Genomic DNA, 22,135 nt, shown 5'->3' on the forward strand with positions numbered 1-22,135 from the left:
CAGAATTACCATATGACCCAGCAATTCTATCCTAGGTATATACCCAAAACAACTGAAAATTGGTATTCAAATAAACACATGTATGTCCATGTTCATAGCAGCACTATTCACAATAGCCAAAAGGTAGAAACAGCCCAAATGTGCAACAGAGGAACAGACAAATTGGTACATAAATATAATGGAATATCATTCAACCATAAAATGGAATGAAGTTGTGACAGACTCTACAACATAAATCAACCTCAAAAACATACTAAGTGAAGGAAGCCATACATAAAAGGTCATAGGTTATATGATTTAATTTATAAGAAATATCCAAAATAGGTAAATCCATAGAGACAGAATGCAGATTGGTGGTTGTTAAGGATTGGGAAACGGAGACCAGGAAACAACCACTTAATGGGTACAGGGTTCTTTTGAGGGTTATAAATGTTTTGGAACTAGATAGAGGTGGTGGTTGCACAACACGGTGAAAGTACTAATAGGCACTGAATTGTTCACTTTAAAAGGATAATTTTATGTTATGTGAATTTCACCTCAGTAAAAAAAAAAAAAAAAGAGAATACTTAGAGAAATGCAAACGGACACCCAGCTCTAAGGTTCCACAAAACTGAAAGAAATTTGAAAAGTATAGCCAATTTTCACTTATCTCTGATAATGGAAGATGGAAGAATCACAGGTAGTCCCAAATGGCATATTTTAGGATAAGCTTTTCTTTTGTTGCCAAATCTGCATTTTTCATTGAAGTTAGATGATCTTATACCGGCACAAAATGTTGTTGAAAATTTAACGGTATTATAAGCAAATACAAAATCAACAGGTATTCTATTATTATGTACAAATGAATAGCAAGTATTGAAATGTTTCCAGTAATTTAACAGCAAAAAATATCATTCACACTCTCTGAACCTATTAAACAAAACAGTAAAGATCATTTTGTAAAATCTCACTTGGAGGCTCATTTTTGCACACCTTGATATCAACTGCAATGAAAATAACCAACACCGCAATACCCCAAGAAGGAGTCAGGAGATACAGAAAAAAGAGCCATAGTCCAAGGCGGCTGGGCTAAAATAAAAAGATTGTCCTTCTCACCTTCGCCAGGCCAGAGAGGAGCTCTAGAGCTGCCAGTGATATGCTCATGTCTTGCCGCCACTGGGAGTTGAGTCTTTGGGTGACTAGATGAATGCTGCGAATCAGGAGCCCGGCAGCTGAATCTGTATTAAGAGCTAGGATATAACCCCAATGCCACATCCCACAGGGAGGGAAAACAACTAAGCATTAGTAACGAGAAGCACAGCATTCCACTAGGCACAGACCACAGCAGCCACAGTGAGCATGATGGGCACCCACACAGCGCTCTGCTCCCCGCCCCACTGGCCTGAGCATCAAGCCTGACCGAACAACAGTGCACAGGGCACACACACTGGACCAGAGCAGCTTCTAGCTCCCAGCTCAGGTACTTTCATACAGACATCCACTGGGATTTGAAAGTTTCAATATCATTCTTATAACAATGTAAATCTTAAAACTTCTAAATTAACTCACAGAGTTACATTTTTAAAAAAAACAAAACAAAACAATGAAAAGGCTATCAATTATTTCCTTGGAATTTTATAGAGGAAAGAATTTTAGAATCTCCTCAGATGCTGGGAATTACCCTAAAGCATCTACTGAAATTATTTTCAGGGTTTAAACCACCAAAAGTTACATGCAATCCCTTTTCAAACAAATTTTAACACTGAATTCTCTGACAACTTTAATACTTCTAAAAAAGTTAAATAACCAAGTTATTGTGTTTTTATTTAGCCTCCAATTCTATATTTAAAAGTAATTACTACTTAGTTAATAATAAATTAGGACAAATTAAATTGAATTTATAAAGGAAGCTTTAGGGACATTATACCTGTCGATCCTATCAGAAAGAGGGCAGTGACAACAAAAAAAGGAATGATCATTAAAGAGAGACATTCATGCGACACTAACACAAATCTGGATTTCTTAGGAAAAATATTTTATGACAAGAACTCACTAACACCAGTTCAAAATACTGAAACAAACAATAACCACTTCAAACATTTATGTTAGAACACATATAATAATGCGAAAATTTTTTTAGTTTAAAAGTGTCTTAGAAACATGAAAAATAAAACAAATTTTCACCTATACTTAAATCCACAAGCATAATGAGTAAGATAGCAATTAAATAACTTCTTCATAAATGCAATATTTAAATGTGTTTAATAGCCACATAATGACCTTATATATCTGACATGCTGAAGAATACTTAAAACAAACTTAAATCACTGAAATATGCCTGGACCCCTGGGCTCATGAACTCTCCAAATGATTAAAAAAATTAAGCTCACATCTAAGGAGCTAGATTTCATTCCAATCTAGCTGGATTAATACTCACAGATTCAATACACCATTAGTATTTATGTGTAAAAACATAAAGGCACCCATAAACTCACAGAACCCATAAAGTAACTGCCTAGGATAAAGAACATTATTGAATAGGATGCTCTAATGGCAAGTGTTTCCTTACTCTTCCTTACATTTTGTGACTGAAGAATCTAACCAGATATAATAGGGTATATAGCCTTCAAACACAAAGACAGACTCTCCTCTGGGTGCCATCTAATGCATGAACCATCACTCACCCTTACCACACTGCAAAAACTGATATACTGGCTGACTCTGCCATAAGATTCTGAGGCAGAGCGTAAATCCTATTTGACTCTGTACTACTAGCACCTGGTACAGAATTCAGAAATGTTTCCTAACCACACATTATAATCACTTATAAAATCTAAGAAACCACACAAAATCTAACTACTAAAAGCTACAGAGCTAAATGTTTTCTTTTTCTTAATGTCTTGGACTAATAGCCTCTCTGTTACACTTAGATACATAAAAGTCATGAACTTAAAATCTGATTTAAAATTTCTTTGCTTGTTTGTTTTGTATATCTGTGCATTAAAAGTTATTCTATAAACTTTAGATTTCAAAAAAAAAACCAAACATGGATTACCATAATCTCTTAGGAGAGCCTGAGCAGGTCTTTCACTGTCAGGAGTTGTGGGCTCCGTGCTTCCACCACTTGCTGAACTAATACCACTATTCGTGCGACTATGACTCTTCAAGTTATTTTCTCCACCACCCTAGTCAAATAAAAATGAATCAAATATTTGACAGCTAGACCCATAGTTTACAAGTATAGACAGAAGTCAATCACTAAAGCCATGTTGATAAAATGGAATGTGCCAACTAAACAGCAAAACTGATACATAGATAAAAATGGACAAAGGATTAAAACTGCTGTGGTGTCTTTGCATAAACACCACCTACTGGAGTTATCAAGGGTCTGATGATTAGAGGGTGCCCATTCTGGGGTTTTCTTTGCTGCTGTTTAAAAGGGCCAGACCTTTTCCATCTTCACTAGACTTCACTAGCTAATGACTCTTGAGTCCTTAAAGAAATACCCTAGTGTCTCCCAAGCAAAACATCAGAACAGGAATACAATCTTAAAAAAACAAAACACAAATAAACAAACAACAACTTTCAAACATAGTTATATGATAAAACACAAACAATAAAACATATGATTAGTACAAAGATTAACTCCTGTATGTATAGGAGCTAACAAAGGTGTCTGTTAAAGACACTGCTCATTTTCTTCCCCTACAAACACAATTCATTCTATCCAGATAAGGTGACTGTTATTAGCCACCTACTGGGACATGAACCTAATTTCCTTAATAATAACTTGATCATCCATCCAACATCCACCCATCTCACTCCAGTATACTCTATTAATTTCCCACCCACCTACTGCCCCACCTCTACTCCAGGTAGAGGGATCACATATCTTGAAGACAGAAGCAGGGGGAACTGGGAGTCTCTGGAAAGTTGTTTTGATTTAGAAGCATTGGTGCTTTGGGGGGGATCTTCATACTTTGGTCTAGAGGGGCCAGAAGAGCTGATGAGATAGAAAAGAATAAACTAGATGCTGTTTACAGCCAACACTAGATCTACAAGGGATACAAAGAATTATGGAGTAGGGGGCTTTTTCTAGATTATTCAAGTCAATTCACCAACACAGCAAAAGAAGTAAGAGCTTTAAGTAAACACTGTCCAGGAATAAAGACAGTGTTTAGCTGGAATTTCTCTCATGCAGAATCTCTCAGGGTCCTGATGAGGCACTGAAAGGTAAGAAACCTCAAAATAGATATTTTAAAAAGGATCCTTTCTGAAATCAGTGAGCTGAATTTACAAACAAATGCCTTTAAAAAACACAAGGACAGACATTTTGGAATATAATTTACATAAAAACAGAAGTTGATATTCTCTGACAAATTACATGTTGTATGCTTCTTACCATCTCCATCTGGCAACCAATGGCTTCTAAAAGTGCTGAATCTTGAACAATATTTAACATTGCCCCTGAAACAACAAAAAAATACATTTAAATACATGACAAGAAAACTAAAATGGCTAAAACATCTCCATTAATACAGAGATAATATTACTTTAGCTGAGTATTCTTGAAAGTTCCATAAAATTACTAATAAATCCATTGGTTGGTCAGAAAAGATATTCTTTAGAAATGACCTAATCTCCTGATCTCTCCCCCAAATTTTAAAATGACATTTTCCTAAAATAAATCTGAAGGTCAAAAAAAATCTGAAGGTCAAACTTTGCTTTATATTAAAAAATGACTGTTTTCAGGTATTTTTACATTGGTGTGAAAGACCAGATGTAAACATCTCAATTTCGAGGGTAATATAAACTAAGAAAAATATTATGTAATACTTTCAAAACCAGATTCTGATCTTTCCTTTTTCTTTTTTTAATAAATTTATTTATTTTTAAAATGTATTTTTGGCTGCACTGGGTCTTTGTTGCTGCGTGTGGGCTTTCTCTAGTTGCGGTGAGCGGGGACTACTCTTCATGCAGTGCACGGGCTTCTCACTGTGGTGGCTTCTCTTGTGGCAGAGCACGGGCTCTAGGCACTCAGGCTTCAGTAGTTGTAGCACTCGGGCTCAGCAGTTATGGCACGCAGGCTCAGTAGCTATGGCGCACGGGCTTAGTTGCTCTGCAGCATGTGGGATCTTCCCAGATCAGGGCTTGAACCCATGTCCCCTGCATTGGCAGGCAGATTCTTAACCGCTGCACCACCAGGGAAGCCCTGATCTTTTCAATATAAAATAACAAAATAAAAATCACAGCCATATCTTTCTGACCAACTGCTTTTTACGAATGGTTTAGGGCTTGCCCATGGCTGCATATTCTGAAGGCAAGCTGCATGTATTTATTACCAAGGAACTCACAGCCCTAGAAAGACTAGGACAGAAACGAGATAGTGAGCCTAGCACACTGCTTCACATCCCAGTGGCGGAGTGCTCTTGTGCATTATGGATAAAGAGAGGACAGACACAGCTTTGCCAATCTATGGCAAAACTGGCAATTGATTCTTCCCTGGAACACACAGAGGGAGCGTCTTCAGAACAAGGATAAAGCAGAAATAAATACTCTATCAACTGTAGAAATTATCTGATTTCAAGTGATGTTATCTGAATAACCTAAAAAAGTACAGTTTGGAGGCTTCCTCATATCGAGATTTAACCTCTGTTCCTTCAATTCCTTTCCAAAATGAAAGGATTTTCTCTTCCCTGTTTATTCCCCTCTCTTGCTGCATAACATACTATACTTCCTGAGTACCCACTCCAACCACTACTGTCACCACCAATTCTCTGGCCTTGTCATTTCTTCTCCTGGAATGAAATCCTAACCTCACTGCGCCTATTCAAATCCTGCCCTACAAGATCCAATTTAACTTCCACTTTCCTCTGTGAAGTTTCCTTGTTCTTTTGGTTTCTTCTTTCTCAACCCTGAAGACACTCAACATGACATGCAATCAGCACTGCCTTCTGCTGTTATCTGAGTATTCTGTGAAGGTGTTCCAACCTCTGCAATGAGACTTGCTCAAGGATAAAAGCCATGCCATTCTCTTCTTACTCCTTGGAGTACCCGCACGTAGGACCATGCCCTTGGCTTTGATTAAAAACCAGAAGTACAGTAAGAGACAGCTGCAGTAACCAAGCTGAGAGGTGATAAGGGTTTAAAATATGTAAGTGGCAATAATAATAAGAAGCCATTTAAGACAGAGAGCCCGTATGATTAGAAAACCAACAGGAAACAGGGAGGAGGCACAGCAACAGCTACTCCTCAATCTCCTCTTGGCATGTTCAAACATGGCTTCCAGAATTACACACAACTCCAAATATTTTCACATGTATGTAACAGGCAGGAGGAAGAGGCAGAGGCAGAAGTAATGAGGGCAGAAAGGAAAGAGAAGAGAGGGAAGGAGAGAAGAAGGGGAGAAGGGGAGGAAAGGGGAGAGAAGGAGAGAGGAAGGGCAAGAGGGAAAGAGAAAAATAAAGAACACAAATAAAACTAAGCCAACATGAATTACCAAGACAACTAAGATGCTTTCCTTCCCTCACCTCACTCCTTCAAAATTTTTCACATATAAAAGCAAACAAATTCTGCCTCTGATTCAGAATAAGTAGGGCTATATTATGCTTAGGTTCCCATCCCTGACCCCTGCCTCCTCAACATGCCTGAGGTCAACATACCTGGGTTTTCACTTACAAAAAACCATGTGAACACAAACCTAGTATCATTTGAGTGTTGTTGGGGTCCGTTTCCGTTTGCAAGGCACCTATGAGTATATTCACAAGTCTCAACTTCAGTGACAAAAAAGTTATTGGTTTATCATAAGAAGAGCTGTCATCATTACTAAATTTTCCTTCCAGGACCACCTACAGAAGAAACAAGTAACATTTAACATCGTCTGCTGTGGTATGCTACGCCCATGTAGGAACTGCTACAGTGGACACACAGATCAGTCTAACAAGCAAGGCTTTCAGTCTGACTAATATTAGCCACTGTGCTAAGTGTGTCACTAACTCACACAACATATGAGATCAGACATCACCAGCCCATCACCGCTTGAAATGGTAGGCCAAGGGCATGCTGGCTCACTGAAAGAAGAAATACCTCAAAAAATCAACTTTGGTGATTCACTTGAAATAATTTGAAAATTTTTTTAAAAGCTCCTGTTCCATTTTAAAAAATACAATTTGACTTGAATTAACACACAAAAGAGAATACAGAGTATAAAAAACTTTACCTCGGATTTGACTGTGCCAAAGTGATGTGGGAGGGGCAACAAAGAAAGCAGGATATTAATGGAAGATCTTCTCAATTCTGTTGGATTTACATAGCTTTTGAATTTTGAGAGTTCTCTGCCAAAAAACAAAAAAAAAGACAGCTATTAGTATTTCTGAACTAAAAGTATGTTTTTAGCTATTGCCAGATATACATTATGCCAATTTTTTACAATACACGTACTGGGTTTGGTTTTATAAAGAATGCAGTAACTACTTTCCACTGAGTTTATATTCTGCAATTTGTGTGTGTGTGAGAGAGAATCTCTATGTTAAACTGTTATGGAATTAAACTATAATCCGATTGATTGATTTTAAATGTAAGGCCTACTCCACAGAAGACCTCTCGGCTGGGGCTATTCTTACACCTCTAGACCAGACCAAGAAGGATTCAACATGCCGTGGACAAAGAGAACTGAAAGAGTTCGGGGATGAGGTAGGCCTGGATGTTCTACACTCATTTAATATGGCCTGAGTCCCCTTGGGCTATGAAGACAACTGGACAGGATAAATTGGAAAATTGGGGAGGAAGCACCAAAACAGACCAGGCCAAAACCGACAACTGACATACTAGTACAGAATGAAAGCTTACCTGTCAGGCAAAATGGTTTCAAGAGCTGAAATAAAGTAAGGAACCACAACATCAATCCCTTTCAAGTCACAGCAGAACAAAGGAGGGGAGTTTAGAATAACGCTGGCCAAGACAGGATGGCACACATAATCATTTATCTGCAAACCTTGAATTAAAAGCATGTAAAATCTAGGAAAGCAAGAAAAAAATTTTAAACAAACTGCTGATCAATTGTTTTCATAATTATTAATATTTTCTACACAGTCATCTTAAAGTCTATTTCCAATCTTCACTACTTCTATTCTTTAAAAGGTATTACTGGAGTTAGAACAATTCAGAATCAAATACACTGAGAACCAAGTTATATTTCCTAATCAAAAGAAAAAAAAGATTCATGTCTATTACACTTTCTTGAAGTTTTAAGCCTTACAACTCAGTTACAGGTGCCTGCAAATGAAGTAACTATTGATAAAAACAAAAGGCTGCAGTAATTATCAATAAACTGGAGGAATTACTGAATTGATTTCCATGTCAGTAAAATTTTGTAGCATTTCACAATTCCTGAAAAAAAGTGTGTTGTATCCCTTTCCCCCTCCCCCATTATTTTGGGGGCACAATGAAAGACAGAAACCTCATTCAACCCTGTATTCACCACGATGAATAAGCATCCTTTTAGGAATGTACTTGAACATACCTTACTTTCAACATCCTCCCCTAACCCCCAATGAACTAAGCATTCAATCTTCCATCATTCAAGAGCAACTATACTAGTATACTCTTCTGCTACTGTAAGGTACCTTTCTCCACAAACCTCCTCAGAAACAACTTCCTCACCTCCTGGTCACTGCTCAACCCATTTCAATCTATCTTCTCTTTCTAGAATTCAACTAAAACCATGTTATAGCAAATAACCAATGGCCTCTCAATTGCTAAATCCAAAAGAAATGTCTAAGTCTTAACTTTGCCTTTTTAAAGCATTCAACCCTTTGATTACTCCTTTCTGCTCTTAATTCTTCTCTGACTTCTATGGCTAGTTCCTTTAACAGATCTTCTTACTCCACGTGCCTCCTAACACTGGTGTTCCTCAGGCTGCCAACCTCAGTTCTCTAAGCAATCTTTTCTACTAGACTGGTTTTAAACATTACTCAAGCCACCAAACATAATCAAATCAGTCTCTAGCTCCAGATCTACTAGCCAAAAGCATACTGGAGACCTGAGGGCAGGACATGTCTACTGATTACTCTAGTATTCCCTGTGCACAGCGACTGGCACAAAGTAGGAACTTAATAAATATTTGTTGATAAATAGCCCACAGGCACCTCAAATTCAACAGGTTCAACACTAACCCCATCCTTGGCCCCCGTCACAAATCCGCTCTTCAGTCACACTACCACCCATCCAATCTTATGGGCCAGGTGGAAGGCTCGTGTCCACAGCCTTCTCCCTTACTGCTACTGATACCGTTTGGAGTATCGCCCCAACCCACCGTCTCCCTCCTAAGAAATGTGCCCCCACCACATGGGGTGTCAGAATCCAATGTGACCCACCTTCACAGCTGTAGCTGATTAGACCAGAGGTAGACACCTGATTAATCAGATCCTCTTTCTCAGGAATCTGAAATTAGGATTCAGAATGCTAATTGGCCCTGCTGGTCACCTAGACAAAGGTCACGGAAATTTGAACTTAGAAGCATACTACAATATAAGAACATGATCTGCAGGTAAGAGAAGAATGAAGCAGTTCTGGGAGACCATGATGACAGAGACACAAAAGGAGGAAAGTTGTTTTGGTCCCTGAACACTTTCTAGCTCCTGGTTCCTGCCCTTTGTGAGACCCTGCTGCATGTCCTGACCTTAGAAGGTATTCAATAGTGTGAGTTTCTCATAACTAATTCCCCTTTTGCTTAAGTCACATTGAAAGAGTTTTCTGTTACTTAAAGTCAAGTGCCTATTAAGGTACTGCTTACTTCCCTGAATGTACCATTCTGTTTCATATCTGTATTCTTCTACACTTTTTCCTTCTGAGTCAGTTTAATCCTCTCTCCTGAGAACCTAGTACGTACAGACACCTGAATGTTCTTATTAATATTAGTATCACTTCAGCAGCTGTGTGAATGATCAGTTGAGGAGGACAAAAGACAGTCAAGAAAAATAGGAGGCCATTACAAGTTAATTTAGCAAAAAAGTGAGAAGGCCTGAAGTGTCATGGTGGGGACAGAGTGGAGAGATTAGAAAGAGGGTTAAGTAGAAGAAAGGCAAGAGTCGGTTGACCATCTAAAGATACACAGGGAGAGAAAAGAAGCCTAAAATGACTCCTAGTTTCTGGCATAAGCAACTGAATGGATGGCAGAGCTGTTCAAAAAGACTGGTTGAAGTCATAAATTTGGATAGGATGACCCTACCCAACTTGCTAACATAGTCTAAATACTAGTCATCTTTTATAAGTCCAGCACAATCATCCAATCCTCTGTAACTCTTTCCTGAACCCCCAGGGCAAGTGTATACTGCTGCTTCCTCTGAATGCTTATAGTACTTTTTCTGTGTCTCTCTCTTACTAGCTTCCTATTGCTACTGGACTGGTGTTACTTGCGTACATGGCTTTGCTCACCTGAGAAAATAGGCTCCTTAGAGGCAGGATTGACAGCTAACATTTCTGGACCATCTATACTGTCTAGTACTATGGTAAAAATGTATTAAAAATTTAGTGTGGCCCTTCAAATCTCTGTAATTAACAAACGTCATATAAGATGGAATTAACAATACTTCTAAAATAAAAAGGGTGTTAGGGGTCCTCACCAAATCTGGTAAGGTAGGTAAAAAGGAAGAATTCAAGCAAAAAATTTCAGTTACTTACATACATTTGCAGGTATTTCAAACGAACATTTACTTATCAATTCAACCTACTAAGCCATGCTATAATAATTTCACTATCACAACTATATAAATGGAAAAATAAACAAAAAAAATTCTAAGACCTGGATAAATAAGCTGGCAGAATCTCTTCTCCAGTCTTCTTGCTACAAAAAATCCTACACAGTGTCCCACAAGCCTCAGCTCTTCCTGCTTCATAGTTATCAGGAAATTCACTTGCATCAAACATAGGATTGGAAACCATGGTGTCTGTGGACATTTGTGACCCTTTCCGTCGAAACTCCATGCTAGCTTGTGTTGTAATGGCTGGGGAGAAAAAAGGAGGGTTTTATTATATTTGTTGATATGCAAATAGGCTCATGGGACCCTGGACACAAAGATCAAATGTTGGTGTCATTAAATAGCTACTTGAATAGAATCCAATAATGCTTTTGTTTAGCAATTATGTCTTAATTTTTTTTTTTTTTTTAAGAAGGGCTCTTTGAAATCTTCTTTGAAAAGGGGTAACAATTTACAGTGGTATTGTCAGTTTAACAGATTCTACAAGATGCATTTTTCAACTGAATTTCTGATTAGCAGAGTACATTTGTATATATCTGTATTCACATACATACAGATATATAACACAGAATTTGGCTTTTCTATTATTTATTGTTTTTTCCTCTCCCTAAAAAATGATGCTTAAACATTAAGAAAAATAGCTACTGCAAATTTACACATTACCCGAGACAGACATCATAATTGAATGGGTAATCCCATGCCAGGTTGTATACTTTAGGGAGAGGGCAAGGTAAGGATAAGAAATGGGTAGGGAGGAAGAGAGAGCATTCCCACCACCCACCCAACTCCAAAACACACACCAAAGAATCGCCCAACCAAGCAAAATGAGAATGAATTTTAACAACCACAGACAGCAGCTAACTTGAGGTTGATAAATCAGAAAATTGGATTGGTAAGAAAGATTATCATGGTCATTCGTTGTCACTGAAACAGAAGCCCTTTGAAAGTTGCTTTTATTTACAACAAAAGATTTCACAGTGTATTGAAAATCACTCTGAAATCTTTTATCACTCTACATGAAATGTTTAAATTATTTGTAATAACAGATTTAACAGAATGCAGAGTCAAGCATAAATCTTTATGCAACTTCCCATGAGCCATTTTTAGTCCTGAATAAGCTATCCAGCAATAATACATTTGAAAAACACTACATGCAGAATGCATACAAATCAAACACTAAATCTGTATAAAAATACGCTTAAAGCTTTAAATTAAAAAAAAAAAAAAGCCAAAACACAGTTAGTGCAAAATCCTGGAATTCATGACATGACCAGACTAGTGTACGAAAATAATGGGACTGATTCAGGCAGATTAATTTGCTTTTGCCAACAATCTTCCCCATTCAAAACACAGAAAAGTATTTTTCTTCCCAAGTGCAAAAACTACAAGAGACAATGACAATCAAAATTTTTAATGGAATTATGAAAAAAATAAAAACATGACTGCAATTAAGGAGAAGCTTCTGGTTCCTACTTACAAGATTTATAAGAAAGAAGAATTTGGATAAAAGATGCTGCAAGATAATAGAAATAAATGGAAACAAATCAAAGGACAGTAGTAATTATAAAATACTTTAAAGATGGTGAAATTTTACAATAAGTTAAGAAGCTTTTTAGCTTTTTAAAAGTTAGATTAAAAGCTTTATGATACCACAAGCTAGTTCAAAAACAGCAAATTGTGCATTCAGATCCAAAATTATGATTTTTGTATCATGCAAAACAATGAACGAAGAAAATTACACAACTACAAAAAATTGAGGTTTTGAACTGCCCATAACGTGCATTAAAATTTTTGTTCATTAACCCTTCCCAGCTCAATGTTACAATTACAAAGCACAGTGTACTGTCATGTAACTCTAAAGCTAACCAGTTCACAGAAGCAAACATTTTTAGAGGTGAACTACATGGCAGAATTCCTTGATGGCAGCCAGTACTTAGAGAACAGACTAACAGAGTCAGTATTCTCAAATTTCCCACCACCCCCAAGACCTCAAGAGTAGCACCCAATAGCACTCTAACCCATTCAGCTACCTGGACACCTCCTATCTCCTGGGTAATACAACAGCCTTTCTCATCTCTGAACGCAAGGTGGGGGAAGAAGAGCTTCTATCCTTTCCCCACCAAAGAAAATGGTAAGAGTTAAAAGTAGGAATTTGTAGCCCACACATGATTTGAATTCTAGTTTCTATCCTTTGGCACAAGAGGGTGAGAAAAGCTGTTAAAAACTCCCTAGAGAGTGGGAAGATCTATAAATTCCCTTTAAGCAAGCCCACCAAGGAAGCAGCAGGTTGAACCATTCTGGATTCAGGGATTTTAGTGTCAACAGCTTGATACCCAAAAGTTACACTGTAAAGAATTGTATCTTAATAAAAATAAAAAATAAAAATATGACTAACTCAATCTAGAATATACAATACAAATTAATAAATATAAACATGGGTCCTAAAACTCAAAATATAAGGCACATGAACATAAGAAAACATAAGCCAAAATGTTTTTTAAATGTTTTCATTTAGTCATCAAATAAGTACATTTACTTATCCATAAGTCAAATTTGCAAATAAAATATGGAAATGGTAGAATATAAAGTGTCTGAATTTGAACAAAATAAAGGAATCCCTAAACTCAATCATGCAATCTCAAATTATATTCCTGAAAATGCTTTTATATGCACTACTTTTCTAAATTATTTAAAGATTTGTAAGAACAACCAAAATAATTTACATGTATATAATGCTAACAGTCATACACCCTTAGTTCTGAGATGATACATAATAACAAAGAATGCATTTCTGAGAGAAAGCAGAGACCCTTATATGACCATTTTATTAGTTTTATCTTTGAAATTAACACTCTCCCTAGAGATGCATAATCTAATGCAATTAGGCATCCTTTTATCTCAAGTTATTTCCAACCCCAGTGGAAAAGTGCTTCTCTTACCAACCAGCCAATATTAATTATATTATTACATAAAGCACAATTAATTCATAAAGCATAGTGCCTGGCACAGAGTAACTGCAGCTCAGTAAGTGCTAGCCATTATTACTGTTCAGCTATAAAACAGTCATAAATATTCAGTATATTCTGCAGTACCCCAGCCTTCCATCCTGCACCCTATGCCACTACTTTAAGTGTAATTGTAAGATGACAAAAATAAATTCACATTTAGATAGAATTTCATTTCTGTAATAAAATCTAAATGAAGAGATCAGGGTTGAGCTATTAATTCTTCACCAGTCTTATTTACTTACAGAGAAAATATATTTTTCAAAGTGTGCCCTTGAAATAAAGTTCTCTAGACTAAAACCTAAAAGGTTAGAGTCTTCTGTGAAGCAGAAATTTTCTGATATTTATATGTAGTAATGAGTGAATGGCTGTCAAAATCTAAGAAAACACTTCTTATGAATAAATTTCTGGTCAACTATGTTTAATTCTTTATATCAGCATTATTATCCTGGCTGACATGAAGGGAACTTCCAGGTCACCTACTGAAAGGAATCTGGTTTAACAAAAAGTGGCTAACCTGAAGTGCTAGACAAAAGCCAGACAAAAGCTAAACCTCATAGAACAAACATAAAAAGGACAAGTAGGGAAACTTTCAAAATTACTTCAGCTGGAAGGGGTTAAGCACAAGACACTGCTTGGTCAGAGACAGAGAGCTTTTTAAGATACATATTAATCTTGCAGGTAGGAAAGATTAAAAAGAAAAAAAAGAAAAGAAAAAAATGACAACGTATTTCTTGAGCAATATTTACCAGTCATGCTGCTGTCTCTGTTTATCCCATTATGAAGTTTACAGTGAACAAATGCTGCATCAAATAACCATGATCCAAAGAGATTCAAGATGCTGTTAACCTTTGGTCTCTGTGGGGCAGGCAGTGGCCGGGGTTCTGAACTAGTCTGATTTGGACTTGACAGAGGAGAGGTGGAGGATGTCTGGTGCTGAACTTTTGAGGCGTGAGCAGTACTAACCTATTAGAAGAACACAAGAATACAGCCACACTCATGAAAAGTTTGAGAAAACAGCAGGATTTTTTAAAAGGAAGGCAGATTAAAAAGCCCACTTTATACCGTATAACAATGGTCATGCAAACTTACTGTGCTTGTCTTCATGGTGGCCTTATTCACAGTAACAGCCCGGTGCCTCCGGTTATGTGGTGGGGTGGTATTGACAGCAGTGCTTTGAGGCATACTCAATCTATTCACGGGTGTTGGAGGAGCACTGTCTGATCGGGGTCTAGAAATGCCTTTAAAGAAAGACAAATGGAGTTATTCTTCATAGTTCAAAATATGTGGTCAGTAAATCTTCCTCAAGCAACACCAGTGAAGGCTCACAACAGACTACAGCAGAGACTGCTACCTGCCTCCCAATATCAATTTGTCCTTTCTTCCTGAGTTACAAAACACAAATTTTAGCTAGACATGGCTACGCAGAATGAACAACTGCCTTTTGAAGGCTCCTTTACAGCCAGATGTGGCCTTGTTCTGACCATAAAGAACTGGGCAATTATTGGGTGGGTCTTCCCCAAGAAATCTCCTTAAAAGAACCAATCAAAGGTAGATGCTCCTTCCTTCCCAATTCCTCAACAGGATAGCTGGAACTCTTTCAGCCACCATGGCCTATGAGAGTGTGCACAAAGGATGAAGAGCCAGAAGATGGAAGGGCCTTGGGTCTCTGACAATGGTGGAACTGCTATAGCAGCCCTGTATACAGCTTAGTCCTGTGCTTAACACATGTGAAAGTAAACTACCTTGTTTAAACCACTAGCACTTTTGGCTAGGTGGCAGCCAAAGTTAACTGAACTAATATATTACCTCTGTAATATATTAATTGCATATAACAAAACGTTTTTGAAAATGATAGGTATTAAATATCACTGCCTTTTAACAAGTTAAAAAAATTCTGACTTTTCATGTGAAAAACAGTTTAAAACAACGGTTCACAAAAAGTATAAACTGCTTGCTAATGATTCACATAAGAATGATACCTAATGCATTCTTATCTGTATTTTCTTGGATTACTAGTGACGATGAACACTTTTCTCTTTTGCAAATTATTTATTCATAGTCTTTGTCCATTTATCTACCAGGTCTTTTTCTTTGCATTATTTGATTTATTTATATAATAATAACAAAAACCCTCTAGCTATCACATTCGTTGCAAATAATTTTTCCCAGTTTATTATTTGTAATCAACTCTGTTCACCTTTTGCTTTGGACTGTCCACAAAAGTTTCTAACACTAGACTCTAGAGTTATCTTCAAACATCTAGCAACATACACAAAATTCACCTAAGAATGCATCCACCAGACAGCTGATTCCACGCATGGCACGAAAAAATATTTGAGGCAGATGTTTAAGGCAGGGATACTGATTCAATTCTTGCGGCATTCCGCTCACATTTAGGAATTGTTCCTGAAATTTGGGAGTAGAGCTTATAATGGCTGGGTTACTCAAATCCACGGGATTACTATCAAAAGAGAGAGCAAGAATTAATTATACATTTAGAAATTTCTTTAGCAATAAAATGCATGCAATCTAATTTAAGAACAGGCTGTTTGTGTCTATTTCTTTGATTCAGAGAGATTAATCTGTATTTAATAAGCTAGGGACTCAAACACCAACACTACTTTACAGAAGACCTGCAGTGTGCTTACATGAACCTATTTTGCCTATTCAGAGAATGAGAATCAAAATAAGACTAGTTTTTAATTTTTTTAACATATACATGGATATTTTATAATATGTTTGGAATTAAGCAATGGAATGGTAAACCTGTAAATAAATCAACAAGAACCCCAAGGAGAAAATCTTACTTTAATATTAACATTTCCAATTTTTTAAAAACTATGTGAAAATTGGGATTAGTGTCTGTGATCACATGCACATACTAAAGCCATACATTTCAATGTATATTTTTTTCTGTTCCATATTTTTAAAATTTACTTATTTTAACATCTTTATTAGAGTATAATTGCTTTACAATGTTGTGTTAGTTTCTGCTGTACAACAAACTGAATAAGCTGTATGTACACAAACATTCCCATATCCCCTCCCTCTTGTGTCCCCCTCCCACCCTCCCTATCCCATGCCTCTAGGTGGTTACAAAACATCAAGCTGATCTCCCTGTGCTATGCAGCTGCTTCCCACTAGCTAGCTATTTTACATTTGGTAGTGTATATATGTCCATGCTACTCTCTCACTTGGTCCCAGCTTACTCCTCCCTCCCCACCCCTGTGTCCTCAAGTCCATTCTCTACGTCTGCGTCTTTATTTCTGTCCTGCCCCTAGGTTCATCATATCCATTTTTTTTAGATTCCAAATGCATGTGTCAGCATATGGTATTTGTTTTCCTCTTTCTGACTTAATTCATTCACTCTGTATTACAGACTCTAGGTCCATCAACCTCACTACAAATAACTCAATTTCGTTTCTTTTTATGGCTGTATATATGTGGCACATCTTCTTTATCTATTCATCTATCAATGGACACTTAGGTTGCTTCCATGTCCTGGCTATTGTAAATAGTGCTGCAATGAACATTGTGGGTCATGGCTCTTTTTGAATTATGGTTTTCTCAGGGTATATGCCCAGTAGTGGGATTGCTGGGTCACATTTTTAGTTTTTTAAGGAACCTCCATACTGTTCTCCATAGTGGCTGTATCAATTTACATTCCCAATAACAGTGCAAGAGGGTTCCTTTTTCTCCACACCCTCTCCAGCATTTATTGTTTGTAGATTTTTTGATGATGGCCATTCTGACTGGTGTGAAATGATACCACATTGCAGTTTTGACTTGCATTTCTCTAATGATTAGTGATATTGAGCATCCTTTCATGTGTTTGTTGACAATCTGTATATCTTCTTTGGAGAAATCTCTATTTAGGTCTTCCACCCACTTTTGGATTGGGTTGTTTGTTTTTTTGATATTGAGCTGCATGAACTGTTTGTATATTTTGGAGATTAATCCTTTGTCAGTTGCTTCGTTTGCAAATATTGTCTCCCATTGTGAGGGTTGTCTTTTCATCTTGTTTATGGTTTCCTTTGCTGTGCAAAAGCTTTTAAGTTTCATTAGGTCCCATTTGTTTACTTTTGTTTTTATTTCCATTTCTCCAGGAGGTGGATCAAAAAAGATCTTGCTGTGATTTGTCATAGAGTGTTCTGCCTATGTTTTCCTCTAAGAGTTTTAGACTGTCTGGCCTTACATTTAAGTCTTTAATCCATTTTGAGTTTACTTTTGTGTATGGTGTTAGGAAGTGTTCTAATTTCATTCTTTTACACGTAGCTGTCCAGTTATCCCAGCACCACTTGTTGAAGTTGCTGTCTTTTCTCCATTGTATATTCTTGCCTCCTTTATCAAAGATGAGGTGACCATATGTGTGGGGGTTTATCTCTGGGCTTTCTATCCTGTTCCAGTCATCTGTATGTCTGTTTTTTGTGCCAGTACCATACTGTCCTGATTACTGTAGCTTCATAGTAGAGTCTGAAGTCAGGGAGCCTGATTCCTCCAGCTCTGTTTTTCTTCCTCAAGATTGCTTTGGCTATTTGGGGTCTTTGCGCTTCCATACAAATCGCAAAACTTTTTGTTCTAGTTCCGTGAAAAATGTCATTGGTAGTTTGATAAGTATTGCATTGAATCTGTAGATTGCTTTGGGTAGTACAGTCATTTCCATAATGTTGATTCTTCCAGTCCAAGAATATGGTATATCTCTCCACCTGTTTATATCGTCTTTAATCTCTTTCATCAGTGTCTTACAGTTTTCTGCATTCAGATCTTTTGTCTCCTTAGGTAGGTTTATTCCTAAGTATTTTATTGTTTTTGTTGCAATGGTAAATGGGAGTATTTCCTTAACTTCTCTTTCAGATTTTTCATCATTTGTGTACAGGAATGCAAGAGGTTTCTGTGTATTAATTTTGTATCCTGCTACTTTACCAAATTCACTGATTAGCTCTAGTAGCTTTCTGGTAGCTTCATTAGGATTCTCTATATATAGTATCATGTCATCTGCAAACAGTGACAGTTTTACTTCTTTGCCAATTTGGATTACTTTTATTTCTTTTTCTTCTCTGACTGCCTGGCTAAAACTTCCAAAACTATGTTGAATAATAGTGGTGAAAGAGGGCAACCTTGTCTTGTTCCTGATCTTACAGGAAATGGTTTCAGTTTTTCACCATTGAGAACGATGTTGGCTGTGGGTTTGTCATATAAGGCCTTTATCATGTTGAGGTAGGTTCCCTCTATGCCTGCCTTCTGGAGAGATTTTATCATAAATGGGTGTTGATTTTGTCGAAAGCTTTTTCTGCATCTGTTGAGATGATCATATAGTTTTTACCCTTCAGTCTGTTAGTATGGTATATCACATTGATTGATTTGCATATACTGAAGAATCCTTGCATTCCTGGGATAAACCCCACTTGATCATGGTGTATGATCCTTTTAATGTGCTGTTGGATTCTGTCTGCTAGTATTTTGTCGAGGATGTTTGCATCTATGCTCATCAGTAATACTGGCATGTAGTTTTCTATTTTTGTGACATCTTTGGTTTTGGTATCAGGGTGATCGTGGCCTCATAGAACGAGTTTGGGAGCGCTCCTCCCTCTGCTACATTTTGGAAGAGTTTGAGAAGGATAGGTGTTAGCTCTTCTCTAAATGTTTGATAGAATTTGCCTGTGAAGCCATCTGGTCCTGGGCTTCTGTTTGTTGAAAGATTTTTAATCACAGTTTCAATTTCAGTGCTTGTGATTGGACTGTTTATATTTTCAATTTCTTCCTGGTTCAGTCTTGGAAAGTTGTGCTTTTCTTAGAATTTGTCCATTTCTTCCAGGTTGTCCATTTTATTGGCATACAGTTGCTTGTAGTAATCTCTCATGATCCTTTGTCTTTCTGCAGTGTCAGTTGTTACTTCTCCTATTTCATTTCTAATTCTGTTGCTTTGAGTCTTCTCCCTTTTCTTCTTGATGAGTCTGGCAGGTGGTTTATCAATTTTGTTTATCTTCTCAAAGAACCAGCTTTTTGTTTTATTGACCTTTGCTATTGTTTCTTTCATTTCTTTCTTTTTTTTTTTTTTTTTTTTTTTTTTTTTTTTTTGCGGTACGCAGGCCTCTCACTGTTGTGGCCTCTCCCGTCGCGGAGCACAGGCTCCAGATGCACAGGCTCAGCAGCCACAGCTCATGGGCCCAGCCACTCCGCGGCACGTGAGATCTTCCCAGACCGGGGCACGAACCCGCACCCCCTGCATCAGTAGACGGACTCTCAACCACTGCGCCACCAGAGAAGGCCTTCATTTCTTTTTCATTTATTTCTGATCTGATCTTTATGATTTCTTTCCTTCTGCTAACTTTGGGGTTTATTTTGTTCTTCTTTCTCTAACTGCTTTAGGTGTAAGGTTAGGTTGTTTATTTGAGATTTGTCTTCTTTCTTGAGGTAGGACTGTATTGCTATAAACTTCCCTTTTAAAACCACTTTTGCTGCATCCCATAGGTTTTGGGTTGTCGTGTTTTCATTGCCATTTGTTTCTAGGTATTTTTTGATTTCCTCTTTGATTTCTTCAGTGATCTCTTGGTTATTTAGTAATGTATTGTTTAGCCTCCATGTGTTTGTAGTTTTTACAGTTTTTTTCCTGTAATTGATATCTAGTCTCATAGCATTGTGGTCAGAAAAGATACTTGATACAATTCCAACTTTCTTAAATTTACCAAGGCTTGATTTGTGACCCAAGATATGATCTATCCTGGAGAATGTTCTAAGAGCACTTAAGAAGAAAGTGTATTCTGTTGTTTTTGGATGGAATGTCCTATACATATCAATTAAGTCCATCTTGCCTAATGTGTCATTTCAGTTTGTGTTTCCTTATTTATTTTCATTTTGGATGATCTGTCCATTTGTGAAAGTGGGGTATTAAAGTCCCCTACTATGATTGTGTTACTGTCAATTTCCCCTTTACGGCTGTTAGCATTTGCCTTATGTATTGAGGTGTTCCTATGTTGGGTGCATAAATATTTACAATTGTTATATTTTCTTCTTGGATTGATCCCTTGATCATTATGTAGTGTCCTTCTTTGTCTCTTGTAACAGTCTTTATTTTAAAGTCTATTTTGTCTGATATGAAAATTGCTACTCCAGTTTTCTTCTGATTTCCATTTGCATGGAATATCTTTTTCCACCCCCTCACTTTCAGTCTGTATGTGTCCCTAGGTCTGAAGTGGGTCTCTTGCAGACAGCATATATATGGGTCTTGGTTTTGTATCCATTCAGCCAGTCTATGTCTTGTGGTTGGAGCATTTAATCCATTTACATTTAAGGTAATTATCGATATGTATGTTCCTATTACCATTTTCTTTGTTATTTTGGGTTTGTTTTTTTAGGTCTCTTCCTTCTCTTGTGTTTCCTGCCTAGAGAAGTTCCTTTAGCATGTGTTGTAAAGCTGGTTTGGTGGTGCTGAATTCTCTTAACTTTTGCTTGTCTATAAAGGTTTTAATTTCTCCGTCGAATCTGAATGAGATGCTTGCTGGGTAGAGTAATCTTGGTTGCAGGTTTTTCCCTTTCATCACTTTAAATATGTCCTGCCACTCCCTTCTGGCTTGCAGAGTTTCTGCTGAAAGATCAGTTGTTAATCTTATGGGGATTCCCTTGTATGTTATTTGCTGCTTTCCCCTTGCTGCTTTTAATATTTTTTCTTTGTATTTAATTTATGATAGTTTGATTAATATGTGTCTTGGCATGTTTCTCCTTGGATTTATCCTGTATGGGACTCTGTGCTTCCTGGACTTGATTGACTCTTTCCTTTCCCATATTAGGGAAGTTTTCAACTATAATCTCTTCAAAGATTTTCTCAGATCCTTTCTTTTTCTCTTCTTCTTCTGGGACCCCTATAATTAGAATGTTGGTGTGTTAAATGTTGTCCCAGAGGTCTCTGAGACTGTCCTCAATTCTTTTCATTCTTTTTTCCTTATTCTGCTCAGCAGTAGTTACTTCCACTATCTTATCTTCTAGGTCACTTATCCATTCTTCTGCCTCAGTTTTTCTGCTATTGATTCCTTCTAGAGAATTTTTAATTTCATTTATTGTGTTATTCATCATTGTTTATTTGTTCTTCCGTTCTTCTAGGTCCTTGTTAAATGTTTCTTGTATTTTCTCCATTCTATTTTCAAGATTTTGGATCCTCTTTACTATCATTACTCTGAATTCTTTTTCAGGTAGACTGCCTATTTCCTCTTCATTTGTTTGGTCTGGTGGGTTTTTACCTTGCTCCTTCACCTGCTGCATATTTCTCTGTCTTCTCATTTTGTTTAACTTACTGTGTTTGGAGTCTCCTTTTCGCAGGCTGCAGGTTCGTAGTTCCCGTTGTTTTTGGTGTCTGCCCCCAGTGGGTGAGGTTGGTTCAGTGGCTTGTGTAGGATT

At 37.2% G+C, this 22,135-nt stretch overlaps 1 protein-coding gene across 4 annotated transcripts in view; it reads right to left on the reverse strand.

The window, feature by feature from the left end:
* RALGAPB (Ral GTPase activating protein non-catalytic subunit beta) overlaps positions 1-22,135 on the reverse strand; it is a 101,423-nt gene that overhangs the window by 39,338 nt on the left and 39,950 nt on the right. The window contains exons 7-17 of one of the 4 annotated variants that reach the window (XM_059036301.2): positions 16,027-16,205; positions 14,834-14,982; positions 14,491-14,707; positions 12,214-12,249; positions 10,781-10,982; positions 7,828-7,995; positions 7,199-7,313; positions 6,680-6,827; positions 4,382-4,446; positions 3,035-3,164; positions 1,096-1,217 (exon numbers count right to left, since the gene is read on the reverse strand). In XM_059036301.2, the coding sequence (XP_058892284.1) occupies positions 1,096-1,217; positions 3,035-3,164; positions 4,382-4,446; positions 6,680-6,827; positions 7,199-7,313; positions 7,828-7,995; positions 10,781-10,982; positions 12,214-12,249; positions 14,491-14,707; positions 14,834-14,982; positions 16,027-16,205 (1,531 nt within the window). Of the gene's footprint in view, positions 1-1,095; positions 1,230-3,034; positions 3,165-4,381; positions 4,447-6,679; positions 6,828-7,198; positions 7,314-7,827; positions 7,996-10,780; positions 10,983-12,213; positions 12,250-14,490; positions 14,708-14,833; positions 14,983-16,026; positions 16,206-22,135 lie in introns of all 4 variants that reach the window. The other 3 variants (XM_059036300.2, XM_059036302.2, XM_059036304.2) reach the window with 3 other exon arrangements.

Source organism: Kogia breviceps, chromosome 14, assembly GCF_026419965.1.
Source record: "Kogia breviceps isolate mKogBre1 chromosome 14, mKogBre1 haplotype 1, whole genome shotgun sequence".
NCBI classification, from domain to species: Eukaryota; Metazoa; Chordata; class Mammalia; order Artiodactyla; family Physeteridae; genus Kogia; species Kogia breviceps.